The sequence below is a fragment of the Polypterus senegalus genome, chromosome 1, assembly GCF_016835505.1.
Source record: "Polypterus senegalus isolate Bchr_013 chromosome 1, ASM1683550v1, whole genome shotgun sequence".
Lineage (NCBI taxonomy): Eukaryota > Metazoa > Chordata > Cladistia > Polypteriformes > Polypteridae > Polypterus > Polypterus senegalus.
The window spans coordinates 330,119,528-330,144,931 of NC_053154.1; the positions used below are offsets into that span (position 1 = coordinate 330,119,528).

Below are 25,404 nucleotides of genomic sequence, written 5' to 3' on the forward strand. Positions count from 1 at the left end.
AGGCAAAATGTAATCCACAAAGTATTTTGCTTTGATCTCTCGCCAGATGTCAGTGCAATTTTTGCCATTGTCTGCACCTTACTACTCATGGGATCGCAGGAAATCTCGGTCAAAACCAACAAAGCTAACTTTCCTTCTACCAACGAGAGTCTAACTAAAACGTAACAGCTGGTTTTGACACAGTTTACAGTTGATTACCGATTATTGTCAGCTCCTCCTTTTGACAAAAGTCAACATCAGCCCTGAAAGAGTTAAAGTGGAGGCCAGAGAGAACTGGTCAGAAGTCTTCAATCACATGTTCACATGGAGGGATGAGCAGAGCTCTATGTCAGCTATGATTTGTCCTCTTCCTCCCAGTCGTTTGGTTTATCACAGTCGTCTTCTGTTTCCTACCTATATGCCTTTTTATTTTAACTCTCTGATGACAAAATACCTTCTTTTTTTTGTTTTAGTTAACGTATCCAGTGGACCAAATGGATTAGTGTGCTGTGCTGGAAACAGCGGGTCATGCCAGAGCACGATAAACTGCACTGACATCCAGGACCACTGCTTCAGTGCAGGTACAGGAGGGGCGCCTTTCAATTATGGTGTTAAGCCACGTCAGTTTGCCTGTGTTGTCCTGAATTGGCACCGTTTATCATATTAGTTTTATTTACACGCTTGTACATGTTGATAAGTTGACTGAGATTTTCACATTGTATTGGCACTTAATTTTACAATAAAACACAGATGATGGAGTCAATGCATACTATGGATGTTCTTCAAGAAGTGTCTGTGACAGCCCCAGCAATTACAGCTCCATCCTGCAGATCTATTTCAACTCAACTTACATGTCGTGCTGTCAAGGCAACCTCTGCAACAAGCCCAGTGAGTAAAGACGTAAAAAACGTGTTGGGTTTATGTAGCGCCTGTCAATGTTAATGTGACGGCCATCTAGTCATGTGACTCACTTAGAGTTACACAGGAGGTCGGGTGGGCTTGTGCTTTTAAGCTCACTCAGACTCAACGCATCATGGAAGGCCATCACAAAAACAGGCACAGTTTCACACGACCAAATATTTCAGCTTCTTTATGTTTCCCTTCAGCTCACCTGCTGACTTGTAAAGGCTGTTCTGCGTATTCCTTGGACACGTGTCAAAATACATCAAATGTCTGCAGTTCTCAATGGAGTCAGTGTGCAACGGTGGTAATTTCAAACTACAACATCTGTGAGTACCACTGCTCTTTAACTCTTATAAAATATCAATGTACTGGCACAAGTCCAGAGTCCTGAGTGACAATGGCAGTCTGAACTCTCCTCCTCTCCATGTGGACTTCTCTCTTTGTCCATGGATATTTTTTCAAGGTACTCCTGCAGCCTATGACAAGTAGAACCTTTACTTTTCATTGCACCCTTTTTTTAGAGGGCAGCATCTTAATGTGGCATATAGGTACGGGGCTTGAGTCCATTGACTGAATTTACCTCAATCTACAATCGGAGTACATGAAGGTGAAGAGACCCTTTGGGCCACACAGCAAGTCAAGGGTTGCCAACTGAGCTGACTTTCTTGTGGATTACCTCGTGTATCAACTCCATGTTCACTTATTGACTGACTGGATAGGTTGGCATTAATATTCGTGTTTATGAAACTTGAATGCTATCAATTTTGAGTTACAGTACATAAGGACTTCCCACACATTGAATAATAACATCTTTCATCTCCAATGCTTATCTAAAGGAGACTGGGCAGTCCAAGCTCATCTGGTTAGTAGATAGCGAAGTTGTCCAAAATCGGAAGAGGTGCTGCCATCTGGGACTTGCACCTTCACTCACTGGCCTAGGTGGCTACTGCTTTTTCCATAAGACAACTGGGACATGAGCCAAATTCAATTTTTGGTTCTATCATGGGTTTAAAAAAAGAATTTAACATAATCAGAATCTGGATCATTACTTTGCAAAATGTCTTAAACTCTGAAATTACACCACAGGATAAGATCAGTAGTTGAGCAGTTCTGCTTGTCACTGTTATACGCCATAGACAAAGTATAAGAATGATGGAATTATCATGGCAGATTGTTCAATGTGACACATTCCACTTGAGTGTAAAACACTGCCAAAACATTGAATCAGAAATCAACCAAAAAGTCCAAATTTAACGAGGATTGAGTTCATATTTGAAAAATTCTACATACCACATAGCCAAAGCAAAAAAAACAGGATATGTCTGCATATAAAAACGCTTGTGTTGTATAAAAATAGAATTTTCAAATTTGAACAAGAGCGATCCTTACCACGAGTAACGTTTAATATGCACCAATAGGCGAGAATACAGAAAAGGCCGATGTGAACAGGGTTGCACCTTTTTGGTCTGAATTTTGAATCATCATTAGCTATCCATCCATCTATCCATCCATTTTCTGCCACTTAGCCAGGTCCGGGTAGCAGAGGCAGCAGTCTAAGCAAACATGACCAGGTGTTTCTTTACCCTGCTACCTCCTTCAACTCATCTGGCGGGATACCGAGGTGTTCCCAGGCCAGCTGAAGGACATAATGTCTCCAGCGTATCTTGGGTCTCCTGCAGTGGCTTCCTAAACAGATGTCTGAACCACGTCAATTTACTCCTTAGATGTGAAGAGGCAGGAGCTCCTCCCTCTGACCACTAGTGGGCATTACAAACACAACCTCACACTCTTAGTCCTAGGTTCAAAATATGAATATTTATTGTACACACTACATTGAACTCATTTCTTTCTGTTAACATGTCCCAGAAGTACTTCCTGTAGCAGGTCATTTTCCATAGGAAGTACTTCTGGGTCAGGCCAAAGCCTCTCAGAAGTAGGGAGCACAAGTCCCCCCCAGCCAGGTAAGAACCCTTGACTGAGCCCTTCTGGGATACCAGTATGTCTGTTGCAGTTCTGACACCTTTTATCAATCTCCTGGTTGTCTTGTCTAATTACTTCCTTGGCATCCCAACCAGGATGCCAACCCATGCTTGTGGTCTTTTAGATCCCAAATGTCTGCACTCCTCACCCTATCAGTAAGTCTGTTGTGCTGTGGAATATTGTATATATACGTTCATAAATATTTTGTGTGTTTTCATTTGTAACTGAGACAAAGCAAATGTAATATTAGTGTTTCATTGGTGAAAGGCTTTCATGTTTAAAGTGTCTTTAGGACTAACTGAGGAATGTTGTGGCAGAGTTGGGGGAAGTGGTTAGTCTGGCACTTGGCATGTGATTCTCTGCACGACCATCTCAACCAGTCGCTGCATGGAGGCCAAACTATCAGGTTGGCAAGCTTCACTTTAACAAATGGTATTGGGGACAGGTGTGAAAACAGTTATGTTGCACCAGAATTTTATTGGTCTAAAGTTGGCTGTTTGGTTTTGAATCTGAGGAAATTCTATACAACAATGCCCTATCGGTGTAAAGGTTTGGACAGAGAATCTTTACATTTGCTTGCTTTATCCCTCCCTCCCTCTCTTACACCATCATCATGAAGAAGATTCTCTCACACCATTTCCATGAAAAGGACAACACAATGAAGTGCAGAGCTCAGCAGCCATATTGAGACTGGCATGCGGCCTGTCCTGAAGGAAGCTGACTAAAAATGATGAGTTAACTAGAGACATTTTAAGTAACTAGCAAGTCTGTGTGCCGCCTGCAACTACACATCAGCATTTAACAGAACATATGAGGAAATGTACTTTGCTTATTGTTATTATTTTATGAATATGATCAACAATACATTATTTAAAATTGCAACTGAACTCTTGCTTGTCTTTTACTCCATGTAATTGGCTGAAGTTATAGATGTAGATGGGAAAGTGGGGAGCAGTTCTGAAGTACAGTCAGTACCTTATATACAGCGGTACGTCTATGGGATTTGAGGCATTCTGACAAAGGCTACACATTAAAAAATACAAAAGGGCGAAAGCAGAGGAAGACAGAACTCTGCCAAGACAAAACAAAGGCTAAGCTCAGACATCCTGAGAAGGAAGCTCATTTCTGCAGCTTGTATCATCATTTAGTTCTTTCAGGACTACTCAAAGCTCGACCCCAGGTGAGGGCCAGAACACGGGCTGATCGGTAAATGAAGAGGTTTGCCTTTCGCCTCAGCTATCTCTTTACCATGACTGACCAGTACAATGTCCACATGATTGCAGACACAGGCAATCCATCAGTCGATCTCCCACTCCCTTCTTCCATCACTCATGAACAAGACCCCAAGGTAGTTAAACTCTCTTGGTATCATTAGTGACAGAACAAACAATTTGGGTGAAATGTTTGGTACACCAGAAGGGTTAGGGTTTGTGTTCAGACTTTTAGATGTCACATCCTGCTTCATCTTTGGCTGGTGCCAGTCATGAAGAGAGAGCAACTGACCAGCAAAATGGGCAATGTTGGGTAGAGGTGCAGAGTTGAAATGTTCCCAAATTTGATTTCTATACAAATGTTGAAAACTGTGTAGAAGAGTCACTGCTCTCTTCTTTCTATGTGTTACTGTCTCTCTCCATAGCTGAGTCCTTTTCTCTGTTTGCAATGTGAGCCGAATGCACTTACTTCATTTTACCATTAGACGTTGTCTGCTCAGCTGGCCTGCTCTTTATGTTTGTTCCTTGCTCTTATGCCTTTTAGATGGTGAATATCAAACTTTCCCAGTTCAGAAGTATTGTGCACCTCCAAGTAGCTGCAACATTAGCATCTCATTTATTGACAACCCTTGGACAAAGTCCTGGAGCTCAAAGTGCTGCAACTCGGATCTGTGTGACAGTAACGGTAAAAGAATTGCACTCTTCATTTGATTGTTTTCTTGTCCTTGAAGCCTGCTGGTGAATTGTGTAACGCGTGTACTGGGAGTAGCAGGTGGCACTGAATAACTGAGAGAAACATAAACATGAAGATGTTATATTGCTAAATTTGACCTGTTGTTGAAATGTGTATCAGGATTTAAGGTATTCATCTTTCAATTATGATGTTCCAGTTTAAATAACATAACTAATATATGAAAACCTCAACTTTTACAGTGTGTCAGCCAAAATATCATAAATCATGAAATTAGAGATGAGACCCAGGTTGAGATCGTCAGCACACTTCCATTATTTTGGAGTACAGAACTTGCTGAAAATGAACGCATCCTATTAATGCTATCAGGGTGATTGGTGACTCTAAAGTGTCCCCACTGTTTGTGGTCTTGTCCAGTTAATGAGTGGAGGAACAGCTGCCAAAGTGGAGCCGACAGGAGTGTGTTGGTTCAGAGACCACAGATTAAAGATAGAAAATGGTTGAAATTCCTTTTTAAAAGAAAACAAACTTCTAATCTCTACATTTTCATTGCTTTTCCTTTAGTAAACGTTGCGCCAAGTGCTCTGCAGTGTTGTTCAGGTAATGACGCGTCCTGCCAAAGAACAGTGTCCTGCATGACAGACCAAGACTTCTGCTTCACACTGGGTAAGAAAAAAAGTCAAGTGAAACCAAATGCGTCACACGATTATGCTCAGCTTTTAACTTTTTACAGTTTCGCCCGATGCCAGCCAATGCAATCCACGACTGACTCAGGTTCTGAAAGTTCAAACTCACCTCAAACAGTTAAGACAGAGCAGATAAATAAGCTTCGCTGCTTATTGACCAAACACTGTTGGGCTGAGCCATCAACATGCCACCCATAAGTCCCAGCCTTTTCTCCTCTACATCACTTTGTAGGGAATGCGGTCATTTCTGTTGTAGTTCCTTCATTATCTATTTTCTGACTTGGATGAAGATGATTTGCAAATGACTTTGTCTCTAATTCTTTCTCAGTTCAAGGTGGTTCCAGTGGACAGTAAGCTTCTTGTTTCAAATGTATGGCATTTCACTCCATCATGCAGTCCACAGTCCACACAATATTTTCCTGTGTTTCAATTTAAAAGTGTTCATTTTTATTTTGTCTACATTTTTTTCCAGGCTTGGCATGGCCTGTCCATCATTAACCCGGGATGTTTGACCTCCTTTGTAGACAACTCTTAGTTTAATTCAGCTTTGGATTCAACCCATCATACCTTTCTGTTAATGAGATGGGCTACTGCGTCCAGCTTCATTAGCACTAATGCAAGGGGGTCTACCATTAAATTGATTGCGGACAATCGGATGACAACCTTATTAATTGGTTGAGGAGAACAGAAATAAATTAATTCTTAGAGCTGAGAAAAAAAGCCTAAAGTCAGCACAATTGATTGCTTTTCACCATATTTGTTTAATTAGATATTGGTATTGTTTCAACTTTTGACCTTTTATTTTTATGTAAAGATGCTGGATACAATGTATATCGGGGATGTGCTTCCCAAAGTGTCTGTGAGAATCCTGGGAATGCTGCCACTTATTTTCAGAACGTGGTGCCTGTGCCTTCTGGTTCTCAGCTTGACTGCTGTCAAGGTCTCTATTGTAACAAGCCAAGTAAGTCATTGACCGAAAGATCCTGAACGTTCACATGTTTGGAGTTCTGCTTAAAAAGTCAGAATTCATTTACATTTGTTAGACATTATTGTAACTCATGGAAAGAGATGAGTGCAGAGACTTGCCTTGTTTAAATGAAGCGAGTTACCCTTTTGTGTACTGGAAGGCCTGATTGATGAAATGGTTTTTATAAATTGAATGGAGGCCTCTACCCTCATCAGTTGAATTGTAATACGGTTTTAGAAGAAGACTTTTTTGGACTGATTGCCTATTAATCTTTAAGTCTCTTCTTCCAGATTAGACTTGGGATTTGTTCTCCATTGATTCCTATGATTACCTTTTACAGACTCAACCTTCATTTGTCAGTCTTGCTTGGCAAGTTCATGGGATTTGTGTGGAAGTGGATACATCGCCTGCGACTCTCACTCCTCAGCTTGTGCAACAATTTTGGAGTCCAACTACATATGTGAGTATAAGTGGGTTTTGTACGACAGGATTTCTTATTTCTTATTCCAGCAGACCCCCGTGACCCTGTGTTCGGATTCAGCGGGTTAGAAAATGGATGGATGGATGGATGGATTTCTTATTTGGTTTCTTTTGACTGTTTTAGAATTTTATTAATGATACACATACTGTATATTGTGGTGTACTGACATATACTATATATATATAAATAAACTGCTCAAAAAATGAAAGGAACACTTGGAAAACACATCAGATCTTAATGGGGAAAAAATCCTGCTGGATATCTATACTGATTTGGACTGGTAATGCGTTCGGAATGAAAGGATGCCACATCATTTGATGGAAATGAAAATTATCAACCTAAAGAGGGCTGAATTCAAAGACACCCTGAAAATCTAAGTGAAAAAATGATGCAGCAGGCTAGTCCATTTTACCGAAATTTCATTGCAGCAACTCCAAATCGTACTCAGTAGTTTGTATGGCCACCACATGCTTGTATGCATGCCTGACAACATCGGGAAATGCTAATAATGAGACAATGAATGGTGTCCTTGTGGATCTCCTCCCGGTTCTGGACCAGGGCATCACTGAGCTCCTGGACAGTCTGAGATCCAACCTGGCGGCATTAGATGGACCGAAACATAATGTCCCAGAGGTGTTCTATTGAATTTAGGTCAGGTGAGCATGGGGGTCAGTCAATGGTATCAATTCCTTCATCCTCCAGGAACTGTCTCGCCACATGAGGCCAGGCATTGTCATGCACCAGGAGGAACCCAGGACCCACTGCACCAGCTTAGGGTCTGACAATGGGTTCAAGGATTTCATCCTAATACCTAATGGCAGTCAAGGTGCCATTGTCTAGCCTGTAGAGGTCTATCCTTCCCTCCATGGATATGCCTTCCTAGACCATCACTAACACCCACCAAACCGGTCATGCTGAACGATGTTACAGGCAGCATAATGTTCTCCACGGCTTCTCCAGACCCTTTCACGTCTTTCACATGTGCTTAGGGTGAACCTGCTTTCATCTGTGAAAATCACATGGCGCCAGTGGTCGACCTGCCAATTCTGGTATTTTAAGGCAAATGCCAATCAAGCTCCACGGTGCCTGCCAGTGAGCACAGGGCCCACTAGAGGACCAGGCCACCATCATGAAGTCTGTTTCTGATTGTTTGGTCAGAGACATTCACACCAGTGGCCTGCCTGCTGGAGGTCATTTTGTAGGGCTCTAGCAGCGCTCATCCTGTTCCTCCTTACCCAAAGCAGCAGATACCAGTCCTGCTGATGGGTTAAGGACCTTCTACAGCCCTGTCCATCTCTCTTAAAGTAACTGTCTGTCTCCTGGGATATCCTCCATGCTCTTAACAGTGTGCTGGGAGACACAGCAAACCTTCTGGCAGTGGCATGTATTAATGTGCCTGCCATCCTGGAGAAGTTGGACTACTTGTGCAACCAAACTCTACAGGGTCCAGGTAACACCTCATGCTACTAATAGTGACACTGACCATAGTCAAATGCAAAATGAGTGAAAAAATAGATGAGGAGAGAAAATGTCAGTGGCCTCCATCTGTTAAACCAGTCATTCCTGTTTTGGAGGTCATCGGATTTAGGAAACATCATTTTACCACAAACCACCACCACTTTCTCATCTCCCAGTCTTCCTCTGTCATAACCCTGGACTCTTCTCCTCTTCCAGGGTCTCCTCACCCAAATTACTCTCTTGACTTTAGATTCATGCACCCTCATCCTAGAGTGAGTTTCAGATCAGTTCTACGCTTGGGTTTTGGCATTCTGACCTAAATGCTCAAAAGAGGCCAAAGGCCTAAATAGGCAAAGCCTAAAAAGTGAGAGGGGAACTGAAAAAATCCTGGCCCAGATAAACAAAAGTTGCATATTTTATTGAATCTAATGAAGAGAAATCCAACAAAACAAAAGAAAATCAAGAATTGCAAAAGAAAAGGTCACGTAATCAAAAAATATAAAATCCATACTAAATAACAATATGCAGAAAAGGTAATCTGATAAGTCTTCAAAATAAAGATAAGCCAAAGAACAAAAGAAAAGGCGCAGAGACCCTGTGCTAGAACAGCTGACCCTTCTGTTCCCCTACATCACCGTTCACTTGAATCAATCAATCAATCAGCATTTATTTATTTATAGAGCACATATTCATACAAACAGTAGCTCAAAGTGCTTTACAAAATGAATAGAAAAATAGAAGACACAATAAAAAATAAACATAAGTCAACATTAATTAACATAGAATAAGAGTAAGGTCCGATGGCCAGGGTGGACAGAAAACAAAAAAAAACTCCAGGCTGGAGAAAAAAATAAAATCTGTGGGGGTTCCAGACCAAGAGACCGCCTGACCAGTCCCCTCTGGGCAATCTACCTCACATAAATCAAACAGTCCTCTTTGTATTTAGGGTTTTCATGGAAGGACCTGATGATGATGGTCACGTAGACTTCTGGCTTTCAGTCCATCAATGTTGGTGCATCAGGATGCTTTGAGTAGGTGGAGGTGGCAGGCCGCCACCACAAAGAAACCGGAAAAAGAAACAGAAGAGAGAGTAGGGGTCAGTATGGATTTTAGAGCCACTGTGAATAATTATTATGAAGAATTGAACATACAGAGTATCAGGATTAAGTTAAAGTGAAGTTATGAGAAGGCCATGTTACAGTAATGTGTTTTCAGCAGTGTTTTAAAGTGCTCTACTGTATCAGCCTGGTGAATTCCTATTGGCAGGCTATTCCAGATTTTGCATCAGCAGAAGGCCGCCTGCCCGCCTCACCACTTCTTTTAAGTTTAGCTTTTGGAATTCTAATGAGACACTCATTTGAAGATCTGAGGTTACGATTTGGAATATAAGGTGTCAGACATTCCGATATATAAGATGGAGCAGATTATTTAAGGCTTTATAAACCATAAGCAGTATTTTAAAGTCAATCCTGAATGACACAGGTAACCAGTGTAGTGACATCAAAACTGGAGAAATGTGTTCAGATTTTCTTTTCCCAGTTAGGATTCTAGCAGCTCCATTCTGCACTCGTTGCAAGTGATTTATGTCTTTTTTGGGTGGTCCTGAGAGGAGTGCGTTACAGTAATCTAGTCGACTGAAAACAAAAGCGTGAATTAATTTCTCAGCATCTTTCAATGATATAAGAGGTCTAACTTTACTTATGTTTCTTAAGTGAAAAATGCTGTCCTAGTGATCTGATGAATATGTGATTTAAAATTCAGATTACAATCAACGGTTACCCCTAAATTTTTTACTTCCGTCTTAACTTGTAATCCTAGTGCATCAACTTTATTTCTGATGACCTCATTGAATCCATTATTGCCAATTACTAAAATTTCAGTTTTCTCTTTATTTAGTTTGAGAAAATTACTATTCATCCATTCAGAAATACCAGTAAGACATTGTGTTAGTGAATTAAGAGAGTCGGGGTCATCAGGTGCTATTGAGAAGTACAGCTGTGTGTCATCAGCATAGCTGTGGTAGCTCACGTTGTAACCTGAGATAATCTGACCTAACGGAAGCATGGAGATTGAAGCCTTTGCACAGCTAAGTCTCTGGCAGCTCCACACAGCCCTACTCCTTCCAGTCCTGCCAGTCGATTGCAAATGCCACTCTTTAGCTGATGGGAAGGATGGGACTGGTTTTCTGACGTGACCTTAGACATACTGGTCCCATCTTTCTTTATTGACTTAGCTTCAGCAGATTTCAACGAGGATGTCCTGTGGCAACAGCCAGCCATTCATAGCTTCTCTGACCATCTCACACAAGCCTTGGTGAGTTATCTGCCCACCAGTTCTTCTTTCCTTCCATGGCACTATTTCACTTTCTTATTTTCCATATCTTGCTTTGTTATTTCTTGAGAACCACTAAACTGATACCATGAACTGCCCTGATGGCCTCCATCTTCTACCACTGTCATGCCAGTACAAGACTGATTTCCATTCTCTTCTGCAGGTAGTGCTATGGCACTTTTACATTCTCTGTTCCATCCTGATAGTGCTGATGCCCCTGATAATACCTTGCCAGCCGATACCTTCAATCACACATACATCATTAAAATCATACTTGCATTAATGGAGTATAATAAATCAGAGTATGATTTTCAATGAACTTATAATGTCCATCTCTGGTATGAAGCCCCTTACCTAAATTAACATTTGTAGACAGCAGAAGTGAAAACATTAAAAAAGAGCAATGCCAGAGGAAAAGTAGAGGGGCAACAGCACCTCCTAAAAACGTGTGCACAGCCAAAACCAGGTAGCCACTTAACTTACAAACAAGACCAAAGTGGACAAAAACAAGCAAAGATGTTAGTGAGGAGCTCAACATGGTGCTATGAGAAACAAAACCTACGCATCAGTGCAGCACGGCCAGGGTGCTGCCCATTTCATAATAAGCTGAATTTCCACCACATGACGGGATTTAGATTTTATCATTGGATTCATTAGAATGGAGACTTTGGGCGATGAAATATTAAAAATTAAATCTCATTTTCATTCAGTAAGACAAAGTTTTCTTAACTCACATTCATTCAACACTCGCCTTGCCTGCTCTCTGATTTACAGGTGGCTGTAATCCATGTTTAGCACAGCAGGCTGCGCTCTTCTCTGTGTCACATTTATTTCCCCATTTTCAAAGTCTTTTTCTGGTGCTTTGATCTGGTAGTCTGTCCCTTGGTGGCTCTGAAACTTCTTTTTTTGTCATCTCTGCTCTGCAGACTGGAATAGCATGGCATGGTTCAGCAGGTCTTGTTCACCTTTGGCCAGCTGTAACATGAGCACATCGATAAACTTTGGAGGAGGGAGCTACACTCGGATCTCAACATGCTGCAGCTCGGACGCATGCAACATGGATAACGGTAAGAGCTGAGGCCCAGATGGCCACCAAGTGACTTTGGATTGGTCTCTGTAAACGGTCTTATTGATTCAGCCTTCTGGGATTTATGGCATTCTTTAGCAACTGAAATATTCTGTAAGGGTTTAGAAAGGCTGACACATACAAAGGCATGTGACGCAAGATGAGCACTTGAGTGAGATTTGGACTTGTAGCCTATTTCATTCTCCCAATTTATTCTTCATACTCCTCTTTATTTTAGTTTTGATTTTAGAAAAAATAGTGGAATAGTACATCTTAACTGTCACGTTGAGGTTGATTAGATACTGTAAGCTCCAACTTATTTTTGGTGACCGTTAATTTTCTTTTTCTTTAAAAAACAGTTACTGTGTCCAACTTGCCAAATGGACTGAAGTGCTGCTGGGGTGGGAACTGCCAGAATTCGGTGTCCTGCACGGGAATTCAAGACTACTGCTTTACTTCAGGTGTGGACATTTTGGAACATGAAAAGAGATGAGAAGCCAGGGAACAAGGAATCTCCAACATTATGCACAGAAGAGAAGTGTATAGGGCTATGAAAGTCAAATAAGATTTTATTTTTATACTATATATATATATATATATAGCAGTGGGAACATAGCCAAATGCCTGGGGGATCACTGGCCTCCCTATTTATTAAGGTAGTGTTTCATCATTTATCAAATTTAGCCAAGTACCTGTACACTGGGCCCTGAGCTCCACCTCTCCATTCTTCTCTCCCTCGGTTTCTCCTGTTGTTCAGTTTCATTGGCATGACGTGATGAAGTAACTCTAATCATTCCAGTGAGTTATAGAAAACCCAAACGTTCGTTACCCGTAAAAAAACAAATTGAAAACGGCAAACTAATCCAACAAAAAAAACTTGCAGCAATTAAACCAAGATGCAGACCGGAGCCCAGCACATACCAATGTAACATGGCTGAATTCTCGGTAGATTCTAAAGGAGATCTACACATAAATAATCTGGACTTTATATATATATATATATATGGAGGGTATACAGTATTTATGGAGGGTGCTGACAATGTGGTGTAGGAAGTCCCTGTGAGTTTATCACTACATGGTTTAAGCCGTCCAACATTACTCTAATCAAGGCCATTAGAGGTTTGGTTGTAAGTCCGACACTCTGATGGGATGAAATAAATAAATAAATAAAAATTGCCCAGAAAGGTTTTCTTTTGAGGCAACCTGAAAACATGGACTAGCGAGGACATGGCCACATGACATCATTCACAGTTATTGTCCAGTCTCTGGTAAATTTCAAATAATATCAATCCGGAGATGTGTGTCCAATTTACAATTGTAAAACTAATTCCTGTGGATTTTGTACAGATTATTGAAGAATCAAATCTGTGAATAATCAAATTCTACTCCTTGTCTGAGATATCGATGGATTTGCTATTCCCAGCGTTGTCTAAAATCATCTAATATCGGGCACCGAGACAATACTCGATAATGTCTAGAAATGTCACAAACATTCTCCATACTACTAGATAAATACTTTGAAGGTTTCTACTTGGAAGCTCACTCAAAATAAAACTCACAACATATATTAGAAATTGAAGTACAAATGTATTTAAATGTAGCACTTAATTCCAGTAACTGATCAACAATTCTGAAATACAAGAAGAATCAGAGATCTACCATATTTAATATATTTTGTAATATATATATTTTTTTTAATTTATTGAGTTCCAGCCCTCTGCCACTATGACTCATATTAACGTGGATCAGGAAATGGTTGGATTTGTATGTGAAAAGAATGACAAGAACAGCCAGATTTGAGTTGTGTTAAAAAAATGAAGCATGTTTCTTGAGAATTTAGAAGAAGTTAATACCAAGGCCATTGAGACGTTACACCTAGTGATGAGCGAGCATGCTCGGCCGAACATGTGGTGCTTGGAGCATAGCGCTTCTCGAATGAGCACCACATGTGCTTGTGCGCCATGCTCGAGTCTCCGCCCCACACGTTTTGCTGGCTGCAGACCGCCAATCAAGGGGCAGGTAAGTACTGCCCTCACTGTAATGCCAGTAGCCATGTCAGGTGCTGGCATTACAGTGATTGGCTGGCTGGAACACGTCATCGGATGCTATATAGCTCCACTCACATATAATGTTTTAGAGCGTCATTTTTCCTGCAAAATTGATTTTTTGGGGGGTTTTGGCCGTGTTTTTGTCAGCCTGTAAAAGTGGCGTACAACTCAGACAAACTGGTTCCCAGCAGCGACTTGCGAGTCCAAGATGCATCCAGACATCGTCCCAATGCTGTTCCCAGTCCATTTAGGTGGTGTTTCTGTCACTTTCTGACCTTTTCCAATGGACCGGGCACCCTCCCCTCTTCAGAGCAGGGGGTGCCTGGTTGTCTCCATTGACTTACATTATACTCGGGTGCTCGGTAGAGCACACGAACATCGCGATGTGTTCGGACCGAACACCCGAACACTTTGGTGCTCGCTCATCACTAGTTACACCCAAAGTGAGGGGTCCACAGACAGAGGTGGCAAGTGACCATCAACCAGCAGCCACTTTGGCCCTTTTCAGTCTTTCTTTGTGGAATCACTAACTCTCAAAGATGCTATAAAAATACCATTGAATTTACTAGGGGAGCAGTGACTGTTACAGTGATACATAAAGGCACGGTATAAACAGCAATTAAAGTGCACATTTTGCTAATGCCAATAGTTTCACCAATATTGAACATCATGACTGGAATAAAATTTTCTTGTCCTTTGAGGTCCTCAGCACTCATTGGCAGGTGCAAGCCTAAGCTGAAATGCAAATCTCTGAGGTTTAATGCCCAAGCCCAAACTACCTGGGCCATTCTGTTACTTTAGTTAAGTGTGTCATTGCAGTCACTCTCTATCCATGTGTGAACCTGCTGAATCATCTACTTAACTTGTCACAACGCTGCATCCATTCTTCCAGCATCACTGTGAATAAGACCAATGGAGTTCCTGACCTGGCAGCTTAGCTGCAGACAAAGTTCATCTAATTGTCTTTGGTGAAGTCATTGTGGTGGTTGTGGCGTTGGTGCTGTTGTTCACTACATTTGCTTGACTCTTCAATTTTATTATTGGAGTTCATTTGTCACCCAAGCTTCTATGTCTATTGTTGTTTCCAAGTTGTCATTGTAGTCACACATTTGATCACGTTAGATCTTTAAGATGCTGGGGGAATAAAATAAAACCCTTAAAAACTATTGCAGAGCCAAGCATGGCCTAATTGTTCTTGTTGCCACAAGCCATATTATTGACTGAGGACACAGCAACTCGCAGTTTTGGGACATGTCCACTGAAGCTCATAATGATGCTTTGGGCCAGGCTGGTGCTGTGGAATTGCTTTGATCTTTCATGTTATTGTGGTGTCTTCTCTCAGTTTGGCAAGGGGGTCTCAACCTGTGTCAGGTTGCTGATGAAGACTGACCACTGCGTAGGTGTGAGGCAGCAGGGGCTTTGCTGTTTAAAATGTGTATGCCTGAGGTTTTGTCACTTTTGGTCTTCCCATTCCAAGTCTCATTTGTCAACATTTTCAAGGACAACGTGTGGAAGGTTAGAGAGAAAACGTCTCCTACCAACCAGCTGGTTTCTTATAAAAGACAGAGTGTGCTGATGGACCCAACAAAACAAGGCCAGTGATGCGAGTCAGCATGCGAATCCACAGTGGAGCTACTGAAGAATCAAAAAGATTGTAGGGCATCTCCTAGGCTAAGAAAATTAAGCTGACACGGTTTATTATCAGGATTGGGTGCCAGGTTTAAAACAAGTCTTGTCTGTTATTAACGTTTGGCATTTTCCTTCATTCCACTGTGCTTGGCAGATGTTGAAGAGCCTGCAGGATAAAATCCATGAAGCCCTTCTGTCAAATTCAGTTTTTACTGTGCGCTGCCAACATGTTGACCTTTGACTCACTGGCTAATGTTTTCTGCCCTGATTCAGATAACGGCTACCAGGGCTGTGCCTCTTCTAGTGTCTGTGCCAATTCTTCATATGTGGCTGAGGTGTTGAATCTCAATCTTGGGTTGAAGATCGACTGTTGCCAAGGATTCCTCTGCAATAAAAACTGTAAGTACAATTCCTCCATGTTAGGTTTAATTACGCAAATTCTGAAACGTACTCATGGTGAAACTCCTGACCTTCACAACAGGGTACAAAACACGCCATTGGCCACAGAATTCTGCTCACAGTTGGCACCATGCGCTCCTGTCCTGGCTCACTTAACAGAGTGCTGGGCTATTGGCAGTGGCACCAGCAGTTCTGGGGATAATCTCTACCCACAAGTCTTAAGGTCGCTGAAGAGTCAGTCATAAGAACAAATCCAAATAACCCTTGCAAGCATATCCCATAAACTGTTTATAGTTGAAAACATACGGTATATGTTGTGTGCTTATTTATTTATATCGTACTATATTTTTGTGAATGGGACTTACTTGAATTTTTAGGATTTTGGATGCTCCTTCTGTTTATTGTCACATCAACAAAATATTTTTTTATTTGGCAGGCGATTTGGTCATCTCTGCCTATAAATGTGCGCTGTCCTGTTAAGAAAGGAGACAAATGATATAGAAAATGTTTTATGCACAAGGGACAAGCTGGAAAGTCGGAATACTAATGACACAATCCACAACACCTGGCAAATGTGGTGGCAGAAACAGGCAGGCAGACCTTTGTTACCAGGAAAAAGTCCTAATAAACTCTCATTTGCAAACCTCTTTTTAAAATATCCAAAAACATGGACTACAATAAATGTTAAACTCTGTTGATTTAACAACATAATCCTAGAGAGACATCCTGCTGTCACCGCCTAGCAAACCCTCATTGTGTCTTTATGACTGGACCCGAAATAGTGGCTTGCATATTAAAACAAAGCTGGTGTCACAGAATTAATAAAATAAAAAATCAATTTGAAAAATGTAAATAAACTATAACTTCAAATTCCATAACGCAGAGAGGGCAGAAGAAGTTTGAATACACCAGTAAGTAAAATGAAGTGCAGGGCAGGCAGCCACAATGACGACAACCTGCGTAATCGGCCACTCGTGGACCAGCATTCTGTCGAGTCGGGCCTTCAGATTTGTGGCATTGTTTGGATTGGAGGTGCTGAGTTTAAGGTGAATGAATGGTGAATTAAGTTTGTTAATTTAAATAAGGGTCTACACTTGACAATGCAATTTAAAAAACAAAACATTAAATGACAAACAAAATAATAATGATAAAAAGAAATAAACAAAAATGGTGATTAAATTTTAATTTAAAGTTCAGAAATTCACAAATCCAAACCCAAAACACAAAGAAAAAAAAAAACCAAGAAAATAAAATACAAAATCCAAATTGTCAAAAGAACTGAAGATGTACAAACCAGAGGGGAGCTTAGAGGTGCCAAAGAATCGTGAGCCTGAGTAAATACCACAGCAAGGTGGAATAAATGGGATTCTTGGGTATTAATGAGCCAGCAGTTCATGCAAAACTGAAATCTGCACCATTGATGCCGGTAGAAAACTGTGCAGTCCCTGTCTGGACGTTTTGTCCTGCACCACTCCCACATGTCATTTAGTCCTTAAATAAAATAAGATCTCTAATTAAAAAAATCAAGAAAGTATCTAATTCATTTCCTGGCACAAGTAGACCTTCAATTAATTAAACCATTGCGTCTTGTGTTGTGGTGGTTCTGCTGGTATGACAATTAGGTTGCCCATTGTGATGATACCCTTGGCAACTGCATTACTAAAGATGCTTTGTGGACAGAAACAACACTTAGTCCGTTCCTTCGTCCATGACTCTCAGAGTGGGAACTTCCTCTGCTGCATCTTCAAGAATCTAGAAACAGAAGAGGGGGATTTCTAGGTAACAGCAAGGTGCAGACAAAGGGCGGTCCTGTGCACAGTTGTGTATTTTGGGGCCGCATTGTCTTCTTTACAAAAGGAAAAAATCAGGAGTGGTCTCCTCAGACTGTCTCGTATTCTCAGATATGGGGATGGATATTTGAGGAGTAAACATCAAGACGATGATTACAATTTTTATATTATGTACATTAAAGAACCATCAACAACAAATCAGATCAAATTAATAATATATTAAACAATTATTATAGGGCGGCACGGTGGCGCAGTGGTAGCGCTGCTGCCTCGCAGTTAGGAGACCCGTCTGGGTTCGCTTTCCGGGTCCTCCCTGTGTGGAGTTTGCATGTTCTCCCCGTGTCTGCGTGGGTTTCCTCCCACAATCCAAAGACATGCAGGTTAGGTGGATTGGTGATTCTAAATTGGCCCTAGTGTGTGCTTGGTGTGTGTGTGGGTGTGTTTGTGTGTGTCCTCCAGTGGGTTGGCACCCTCCCCAGGATTGGTCCCTGCCTTGTGCCCTGTGTTGGCTGGGATTGGCTCCAGCAGACCCCCGTGACCCTGTATTCAGATTCAGCAGGTTAGAAAATGGATGGACAATTATTATAAAAGTAAAGTTGAATAAATTGGACTTGTTTTGTACCTAAAACTTGGTTGATCTAACTCAAAGCATACTCAAGTTATCGCATTTACATGCACACACACGCATGGACATAATTCCAAAAAGGGTATTTTCAGACTCAGCGAGATCTAAAATGTTGAGATTCATCAAAATCTCAAAATCCAATTTTTGGATGATTACAATAAAACATGAGTGAGAGCCATGAAAGAGAACTGAAGGGCTGCCAGTGCTACACAGCCGTGTAAAGAAGAAGAAGACCACAGGTAATGAAAAGTGTGAATGAGGCTTTAGGGGAACATCACTTTTGTGTTTTTAGTTATGACATTGTATGTGAAACAAGTTTTAGCCTGAATTTTGCTAATCTGCGCATAAAATGAAACTTCATTGTCTTGCTCATCGCTACTCTCAGCCAATCGTTGACTGAATCAGGGCAACAGCTGAGAGGACTGAAACAGGGATAAGGGAGCGAGAAGACAGAGAGAAGGCAAAACAAAGCTGAAACCGATGACAATTAAGGAAGTGGAGATAAAATACAAAGGTAACAAAAAATGGATACTGTAACAAAAACAGGACTCTGACACTTCTTCACATTTGTGTGGCATTTAGTAGAAAGGGAAAGGTTAGAAACTGGAAAAGTCCTGTGACTGTCCATGATTATATCAGGAAAGCTGAGATTCGATCTGACAGGTTTTGATTAAATGGGTCTAGGCAGGTCAGAAGGTCCACAGCTAAGCTGGAATGATCAACCGGCTGAACATGGGCAGACAGCGAAAACCTGTAGTGACTGCTGCCATCTTGCACTGAGTTTAACTGACTGAGCTACTGGATGAAAGTTTAAAAAGTTAACAAGGCCTAAAAATGGAGAATTGCTGCATGTATACATAGGTACAAGGGTATAGTCTTTAACATGGAGGAGACTGCCACTTGCATAGATCTGAACATCAGACACAGGATCACTTGCTGAGTGGTCTGGATGAAAGAGGGGCTACTGCAGGCGGTTACACTTCTGTCTCTTAAACTCATAACTGTATTTTATTGAAAGCGTAAGACTCTGTTCGCGCCTAGAGAATTGGCTGGAGGGACACCAAGTGATCTCAGGATATCTGATAAAAGATACAGTAACTGTGCTGGACGCTGTCTGAGTCATGTTTTCTGTCCCTTTTAGATTCTGGCTTGAGCTGTAATGTCTGTATCTCGCCTCTCTCCTGGAGCCAGTGTGTAAGCAGTGTGTCCAACTGTGACCAAGCGGGTGCGACCTGCGTAACACTCCTGCAGACACGCAGCGGTGAGTAAACCTCAAGAAGAGAAACGAGGTGACAACACCTTTCCAGTGATCTTGTTTCTTAAGACAAAGTTAATCATTGAATAAATGGCCTGAGTGTTCATCTGTGAAGCAGCCATTCCCATAAGGGGGTAAGTCCAATACATATTCTTATGTGTCTTTGTGGGTTGCTTTGTGGTAGATCTAGAAAAAGAGAAACAACAGTTGGTTGTCATTAGGGACATTCCAGAACCTGTCCATTTACAGAGAAATCCTAGACAGTCCGAGAAGACATTGTCTCCATCTATGGCTCCCCGTTTGATATTTAAAACACTTCATTATTGACAGTAACTGCCTTTCTTCCAATATCTTTTAAGAAGTCCAGGAGTCATTGGGATCTTACTTGTTCCCCAATGCAGGTAAGCTTCTCGGTTCACCTTCTTCTTGTTTGTCTTCAGTTTCTCCACCTCTCCAAAAAGTCATAATTAATTTCAGAGGCTGTAAGACGTGAAGACCCCTTGCTGTATGACTCTTATTGCAGAGTGAGCACTGTCTGTTTGATAGGCTCCCTGCATTATTGTGGGGTATCTGAACAGACCCTCAGTCTGGCCTCTCAATGTCTGCATACCTCTTTTGTTCTCTTCTGAACACTTTAAAAATTATCAGAACCATTAGGCTCCTTTGTCTGCATCACTTCTATTTGAATCAGAGCAGTTTGGAGACTTGGATCAACATACCAGCCGCTTGTTTAATTTATCTGACCCGATCTCCTTCGTCTGAATTGTAATTTCCCTGACTGATGGCCGTTGCACACTGTTGAGCATTCAGAACTGCAGATACGCTGGCCCCTTCATTCATTTGTAGGGCCCCCTTGCTCTGTATTCTGCTCTGCTTTATAAACAGTTATTGTGTGCAGTCCTGTTCCCAGCCTTTGTAAATATTATTTCTCTGCTTTAATTGGTGCTTTGCTGTATTTTCTCTCCTTTATAACGTTATTTTAAGGGAGTCCAATACCTGTAGCATTGTGCAAAGTGGTACTTGCAATACTTGCCACTCCTTGGAGGATATTCGCTGTTTGGGTTGGTTCATCTGTGGTCACGGAGAACGATCCAAATTTTCCAATACCTTTCTCCAAGTTGGAAGGCACGTGCATCTTCCACGCATGCCCATCAAGAAATATGGACACATTAGGGAACTGGGAGTCCAGGTGGTTATTAGCACTTGTTGTCCCAAGACGAGAGGGAAAGGTCATTCACCATTAGGATTTGATTTGAGGTTTTTTGGTGATACAGTCCATGTTCAATGTGTCTGAGCTCTGGTCACCATTACGAATCTCCCAGAGCCACTTTTGATTGTCCATTTGACAGTCTTCCATGAATAGTAACTCTGGAACTTTAGTGCTAACCTGGTTTCTCAGTGTATCTTCTCTGGGGATAGATTAATGCCAAAGAGAGCAAGCCGCACTTCAAGTGTCAGTGAGGTATCAACCTTGGCAAGTCATCTGTGTCAAAGCTATACTTATAGGTGACCTGCTTCTCAAGGGCTTCCCACTCTTTGTTGTGGACTTTTTACACATTTCCAAATGTATGACAGTCAGGTTTGAAAATACAGTCCATGATTGTGTTGAGAGTTTTAGTCACACTAAATGTGTACATTACATGTCCCTGTCAAGCAGACACCCAGAGAATCCTGCCGACTACACCAACTGTGACTTGTAGGGGCATTGTAGATCCATAAACCCCAGACACAACCTCACAAACACAAGTCCCAGGTTCAAGTAAATGATTTTTTACTACAAAATACCTCTAACAGATTTCTTTTTAGGTTATGCATAAGCACAGCACAATACGCTACTCTCTCCTCTCTTCCAACACTCCTTCCAGGCAAGCTTGCTCCATTTTGACTTGACTCCAACTCACCCAGGTGAAGCAGAGATGTTTCTGCTGCTGCCACATTGCATCCAGTAAGCATTTCTGAGTTAGGTGGAACCTGCAGCTCTGTGGGTGTCTACATGAAAGACCCACCAGAGAACTGCTGACACCTATCGTGCTTTGAGACACATGGCCCCAGGAGGCAGTGTCATTCCATCCTTCCATAGTCAAGGCTTCCTATCTGGGAAAGGAACACATAAGCCAACCATGTCCTTTATGACAAAATCTTTGACTGAGGCTGTGCAGACTGTGAACATGACATTTTTTTTTTCTTTTCTCATTGCATTTTCCTTCTGAAAAGTGCAAAAAGTTTAATATAAAATATAATTGTTTTGTGTCCTCGTTTCACAAAAATCATGACCTTAAAATCTCATGAAGCATAATTGTATGTGACAGAGAAGCTTTATTAGTCTTTGTGACGAGCTTCCTGTTCCATGCCACCCAGGTATCACCATCACCCCTGAAAATGTTGTGACACCTGGTTAATCTTGGCAAAATGCACCTTTTGTTTCTCTGCTCTCATTCTGATATTCAGTCTGTTATGATGGGCTGTCAAGCAGAAATTTGAGTAACCTTGGGGTGGTCATCATGGAACAGTTTAAAAGACCCTGTTTTTGTGTTTTTCCATCTCCACATTTCAAACGTGACCTCAGGCACACGATGCTCTTCCTAGTCAGCGGTTACTGTGAGCCTGACTCTGAGCACAATTCAGTGTAAATTCTGGTGCCTACAGAAGGCCCACTAATGCCAGGCTGTGTTTTTCTTTCCAGATAACTACAACTCAATCATGTACAGCAGGTCTTGTGGAACTCCAGCGGGGTGTAACTTGACTGGATCAGTCGACTACAGTGATGGAAGGAGAATTTGGATGTCCAAATGCTGCAGCTCAGACTTTTGCAACACTGATGATGGTAAGACACAGAGTTGAACTTCACAACCATGAAAATCAATGCCAATTCTATCCTGTCCAGTAATCTGCTTTTCTCGCCACATGTGTAAAGCCTTGTTGTCTCATTCTTGCCAACCAGCCCCCACCATGTGCCTTGTGGATGGTGAACACCACACCCAAGCTGCAATTTAGGCAATTGTGTGAAGCCATGGAGAATGACTTTTCAGATGACCTCAAAGAACACTTGGTCAGCTTCTCATCAGGGGTCAAAAAACATTAACCACTCATGGGGATGTCTTTGAGAAGTGGAAGGAGCATTTTGGATAGCTCCCGAACCCAGGGCATGTATCTTCCTTAATGGTGTGTTGGTTAGGATCTGCACCATTTGAATGTCTGGGCCCAATAAATAGATGAGGTCTGAGCAAAAATGCTGAAAGCGCTAGCTATCGTGGCATTGTTTTGCCTAATCTGCTGCTTCAGTGTGGCATGCACATTGAGGCAGCTCCTCAACAGATGAGGTGGTCATCATGTACAAAAGTTTCTCAGCCTCAATGAGAAGTCTTCAGCAGCGTCCTGGAGAGAAGATACCATCCGATATTCTGTAGAGTCAATGCATGGTCAGGTCTGTTCACATAGTGGTGGGCCAACGCGTTGTCCTCACTCAAAGATCTGAAAGCTACATGCCAATCCTTTCTAAATGTGCTATGTTGAGTATCTTTACTGCACAAGCTGACCCCCAGTTGCTTTTGAGATGCTCTTAGCTCATTATTAATACTGAGGCCAAATTCCGTGGTACTTCAGAGCTCTCCTGAAGTACTATTCTTGCATTCTTTTTTGCCCATCTGTCCATCACGAGTGGACTACACTTACTCTTAGAGCAAATAAGCATATTAGTCAGATGGATGACTAGCAATGTAATAAACAGATGTTGAGGTGGCGCCCGAGCAAACACACAAAACACAACTGTACTGTAGTTGGTTTTGGGTCATCCAGACCTGGAATCGATTCACCTGGGCTTCCTTATTTCTGTAGACCTGCTAAGAATACAAACAACATGGTGGTGGTCTGTTTAGACCTAAATGAGGTTACTTTGGTTTTCTTTCTTGATACCACTGTGTCTTTGGGATGCCCCCTAGTTGTTGCCCTAACTGCCCCTCACATTGACGCTACCTGCAGTTAATCAGATGTGCCATCTCTGCTCATTTGTAATTCACCTGCTGCTTCAGCTCATCTCCAAACAGTGACCTATTTTCCTCTACAGCAGATGGCCATTTGACTTCTGATAGCTAAAGCGCAAAGAAAAGATGTTTGAGTATACTAATCAAAAAGGTCCCTCCGATGTCCTGGGCTACCATTCTGCCAAAGCCTATTTACCTCCTGAGGTAAATCAAAACCAGTTGAACAATTGGAAGTGACAACAACCACTGATGTGGTGTAGGCATCCCAGCCAAAGTATTTGTGGGCTGTGGCGCTGGCTGTTCACTGTCTCATCCCTCATTGGTCTTCTTTTACAGTTCTTGATTCTACTGAACCAAATGGGCTGCAGTGCTGTGCTGGTATCGGTGGATCTTGTCCAAATTTGATCAACTGTGTGGGCATTGACGACCTCTGCTTCCTCTCAGGTGAGAATGAGTTCTGTACCAGAGTGCTCTCATCATACCGGGTCATAATGTTAGTTGTTGTCTCACCAGTAAGTGTAAACACAGTTCTGGAAGTTAAAACAAGTCAAATTAAAAAACTCAACAATTCTAGGCACCAGTGTTACTTAGCAGGCCCCCCAAACCCCGACTTTGTTTTAAGTGGTATCCTATAATCTCACTTGCAGGACTGTAAAGTGTCAGAACATGGAAAATGACCTGCTGACCGAAATGACCTGATAAAATAGAACAACATGACATTTCAATTCCATTCTTCACTGAGTACAGGCTCAGAACGTTGCTTGCTATTAAGAATTCATTTTTGTTGCTGTTAATCTCCTATGAATATTGTGAAAGGTTCCTCTCAAAGAATATAATCCAATATGTGTTTGGTATACAGTCAATAATTTACTTTAAGGAAAACATAAATATTCTTGAGTGAGGAACACTTCAGTTTTGCAGCTTCAGCGTTTTGTTGGTAAGTTGCTAGGATGTACTGAGCGCCATGTCATGAAGAAAACAAAGCTACCTGAATTCTTCAAGATGTGACATAACTCTGTTTTTCATTCACTTTTGCAGACAAAGTAAGGAATCAATACTAACTTCCCAAAATCTCACCAGATGTTACCATGAACACATTGAAATATGGTGTACTTGTGTCTGGAAGTGGTGTTTTAAGGTGGCCTCTTTAGCCCTTTGTGGTATTAAATGGAGTCTTGACAAAGGCAGAATAGGTGTCAAGCCCCAAAAAATAAACCAGGAACAGATCAGGATTTTCATTTGTCTGTTTAGAAGAAGCTCATCTAAACTGATCTTTGCCCCAAATACTACCTGTTGGCTTTATTCAAAACAAGCCCCCTAAAAATGGGGACCTGGTCAAACAACTTAAAATGTCCACAAGTCTATCAAAATGCACAAGATCGAGGATAACCATCAACCCCCGGCTTGTTAATGAAAAGGGTAATAAAGGATTCTCATAAACTGAAGATTTATTACCAAAATGGAAATTTAGGGAGAAATGCTCAAAAGACCAAAATGACAAAAAAAAATCCAAAAGTAAATCAGTCCAAAAATAAAATTGTAGGAAAAATACAAGAAAAATTGAAAAAAATCACAAAAAAACAGTCAATCCAAACATAATAGCAGTACTAGCAATACTCACATATACTCGAAACAAACAGACTCTCCGACTTTTGAACCTTCTCAGGCGGCCTAAATCACTTGAAAAAGAGCTCAGAAGTGGTGACATCTGGGCTGCTCTTCCTCTTGGGGTAGCCGACACAGACCACAAGGTGAAATAAGAGAACATCATTTTACACATTGTAATGTGTGGGTCACAGACTTGCACAGGAGTGAAGGAGGTGAGTCCAAGGTTTTGAAAAAACTCAGGTTTATAGTTATCTCAAAGTTATCCAAATGGGAGCTGTCTCTTCAGCTTACATGCAGTCATGCTGATGCCATCCTAT

At 41.5% G+C, this 25,404-nt stretch overlaps 1 protein-coding gene across 1 annotated transcript in view; it reads left to right on the plus strand.

The window, feature by feature from the left end:
* The window catches only part of LOC120517567, a 92,378-nt gene that overhangs the window by 63,781 nt on the left and 3,193 nt on the right, over window positions 1-25,404 (plus strand). Inside the window, exons 24-36 of the mRNA XM_039740006.1 lie at window positions 453-560; window positions 730-867; window positions 1,086-1,208; window positions 4,618-4,758; window positions 5,329-5,430; window positions 6,265-6,411; window positions 6,758-6,877; window positions 11,614-11,754; window positions 12,113-12,214; window positions 15,704-15,829; window positions 19,386-19,505; window positions 22,183-22,323; window positions 23,816-23,923. Coding sequence (XP_039595940.1) covers window positions 453-560; window positions 730-867; window positions 1,086-1,208; window positions 4,618-4,758; window positions 5,329-5,430; window positions 6,265-6,411; window positions 6,758-6,877; window positions 11,614-11,754; window positions 12,113-12,214; window positions 15,704-15,829; window positions 19,386-19,505; window positions 22,183-22,323; window positions 23,816-23,923 — 1,617 coding nt within the window. The remainder of the gene's footprint in view (window positions 1-452; window positions 561-729; window positions 868-1,085; window positions 1,209-4,617; window positions 4,759-5,328; window positions 5,431-6,264; window positions 6,412-6,757; window positions 6,878-11,613; window positions 11,755-12,112; window positions 12,215-15,703; window positions 15,830-19,385; window positions 19,506-22,182; window positions 22,324-23,815; window positions 23,924-25,404) is intronic.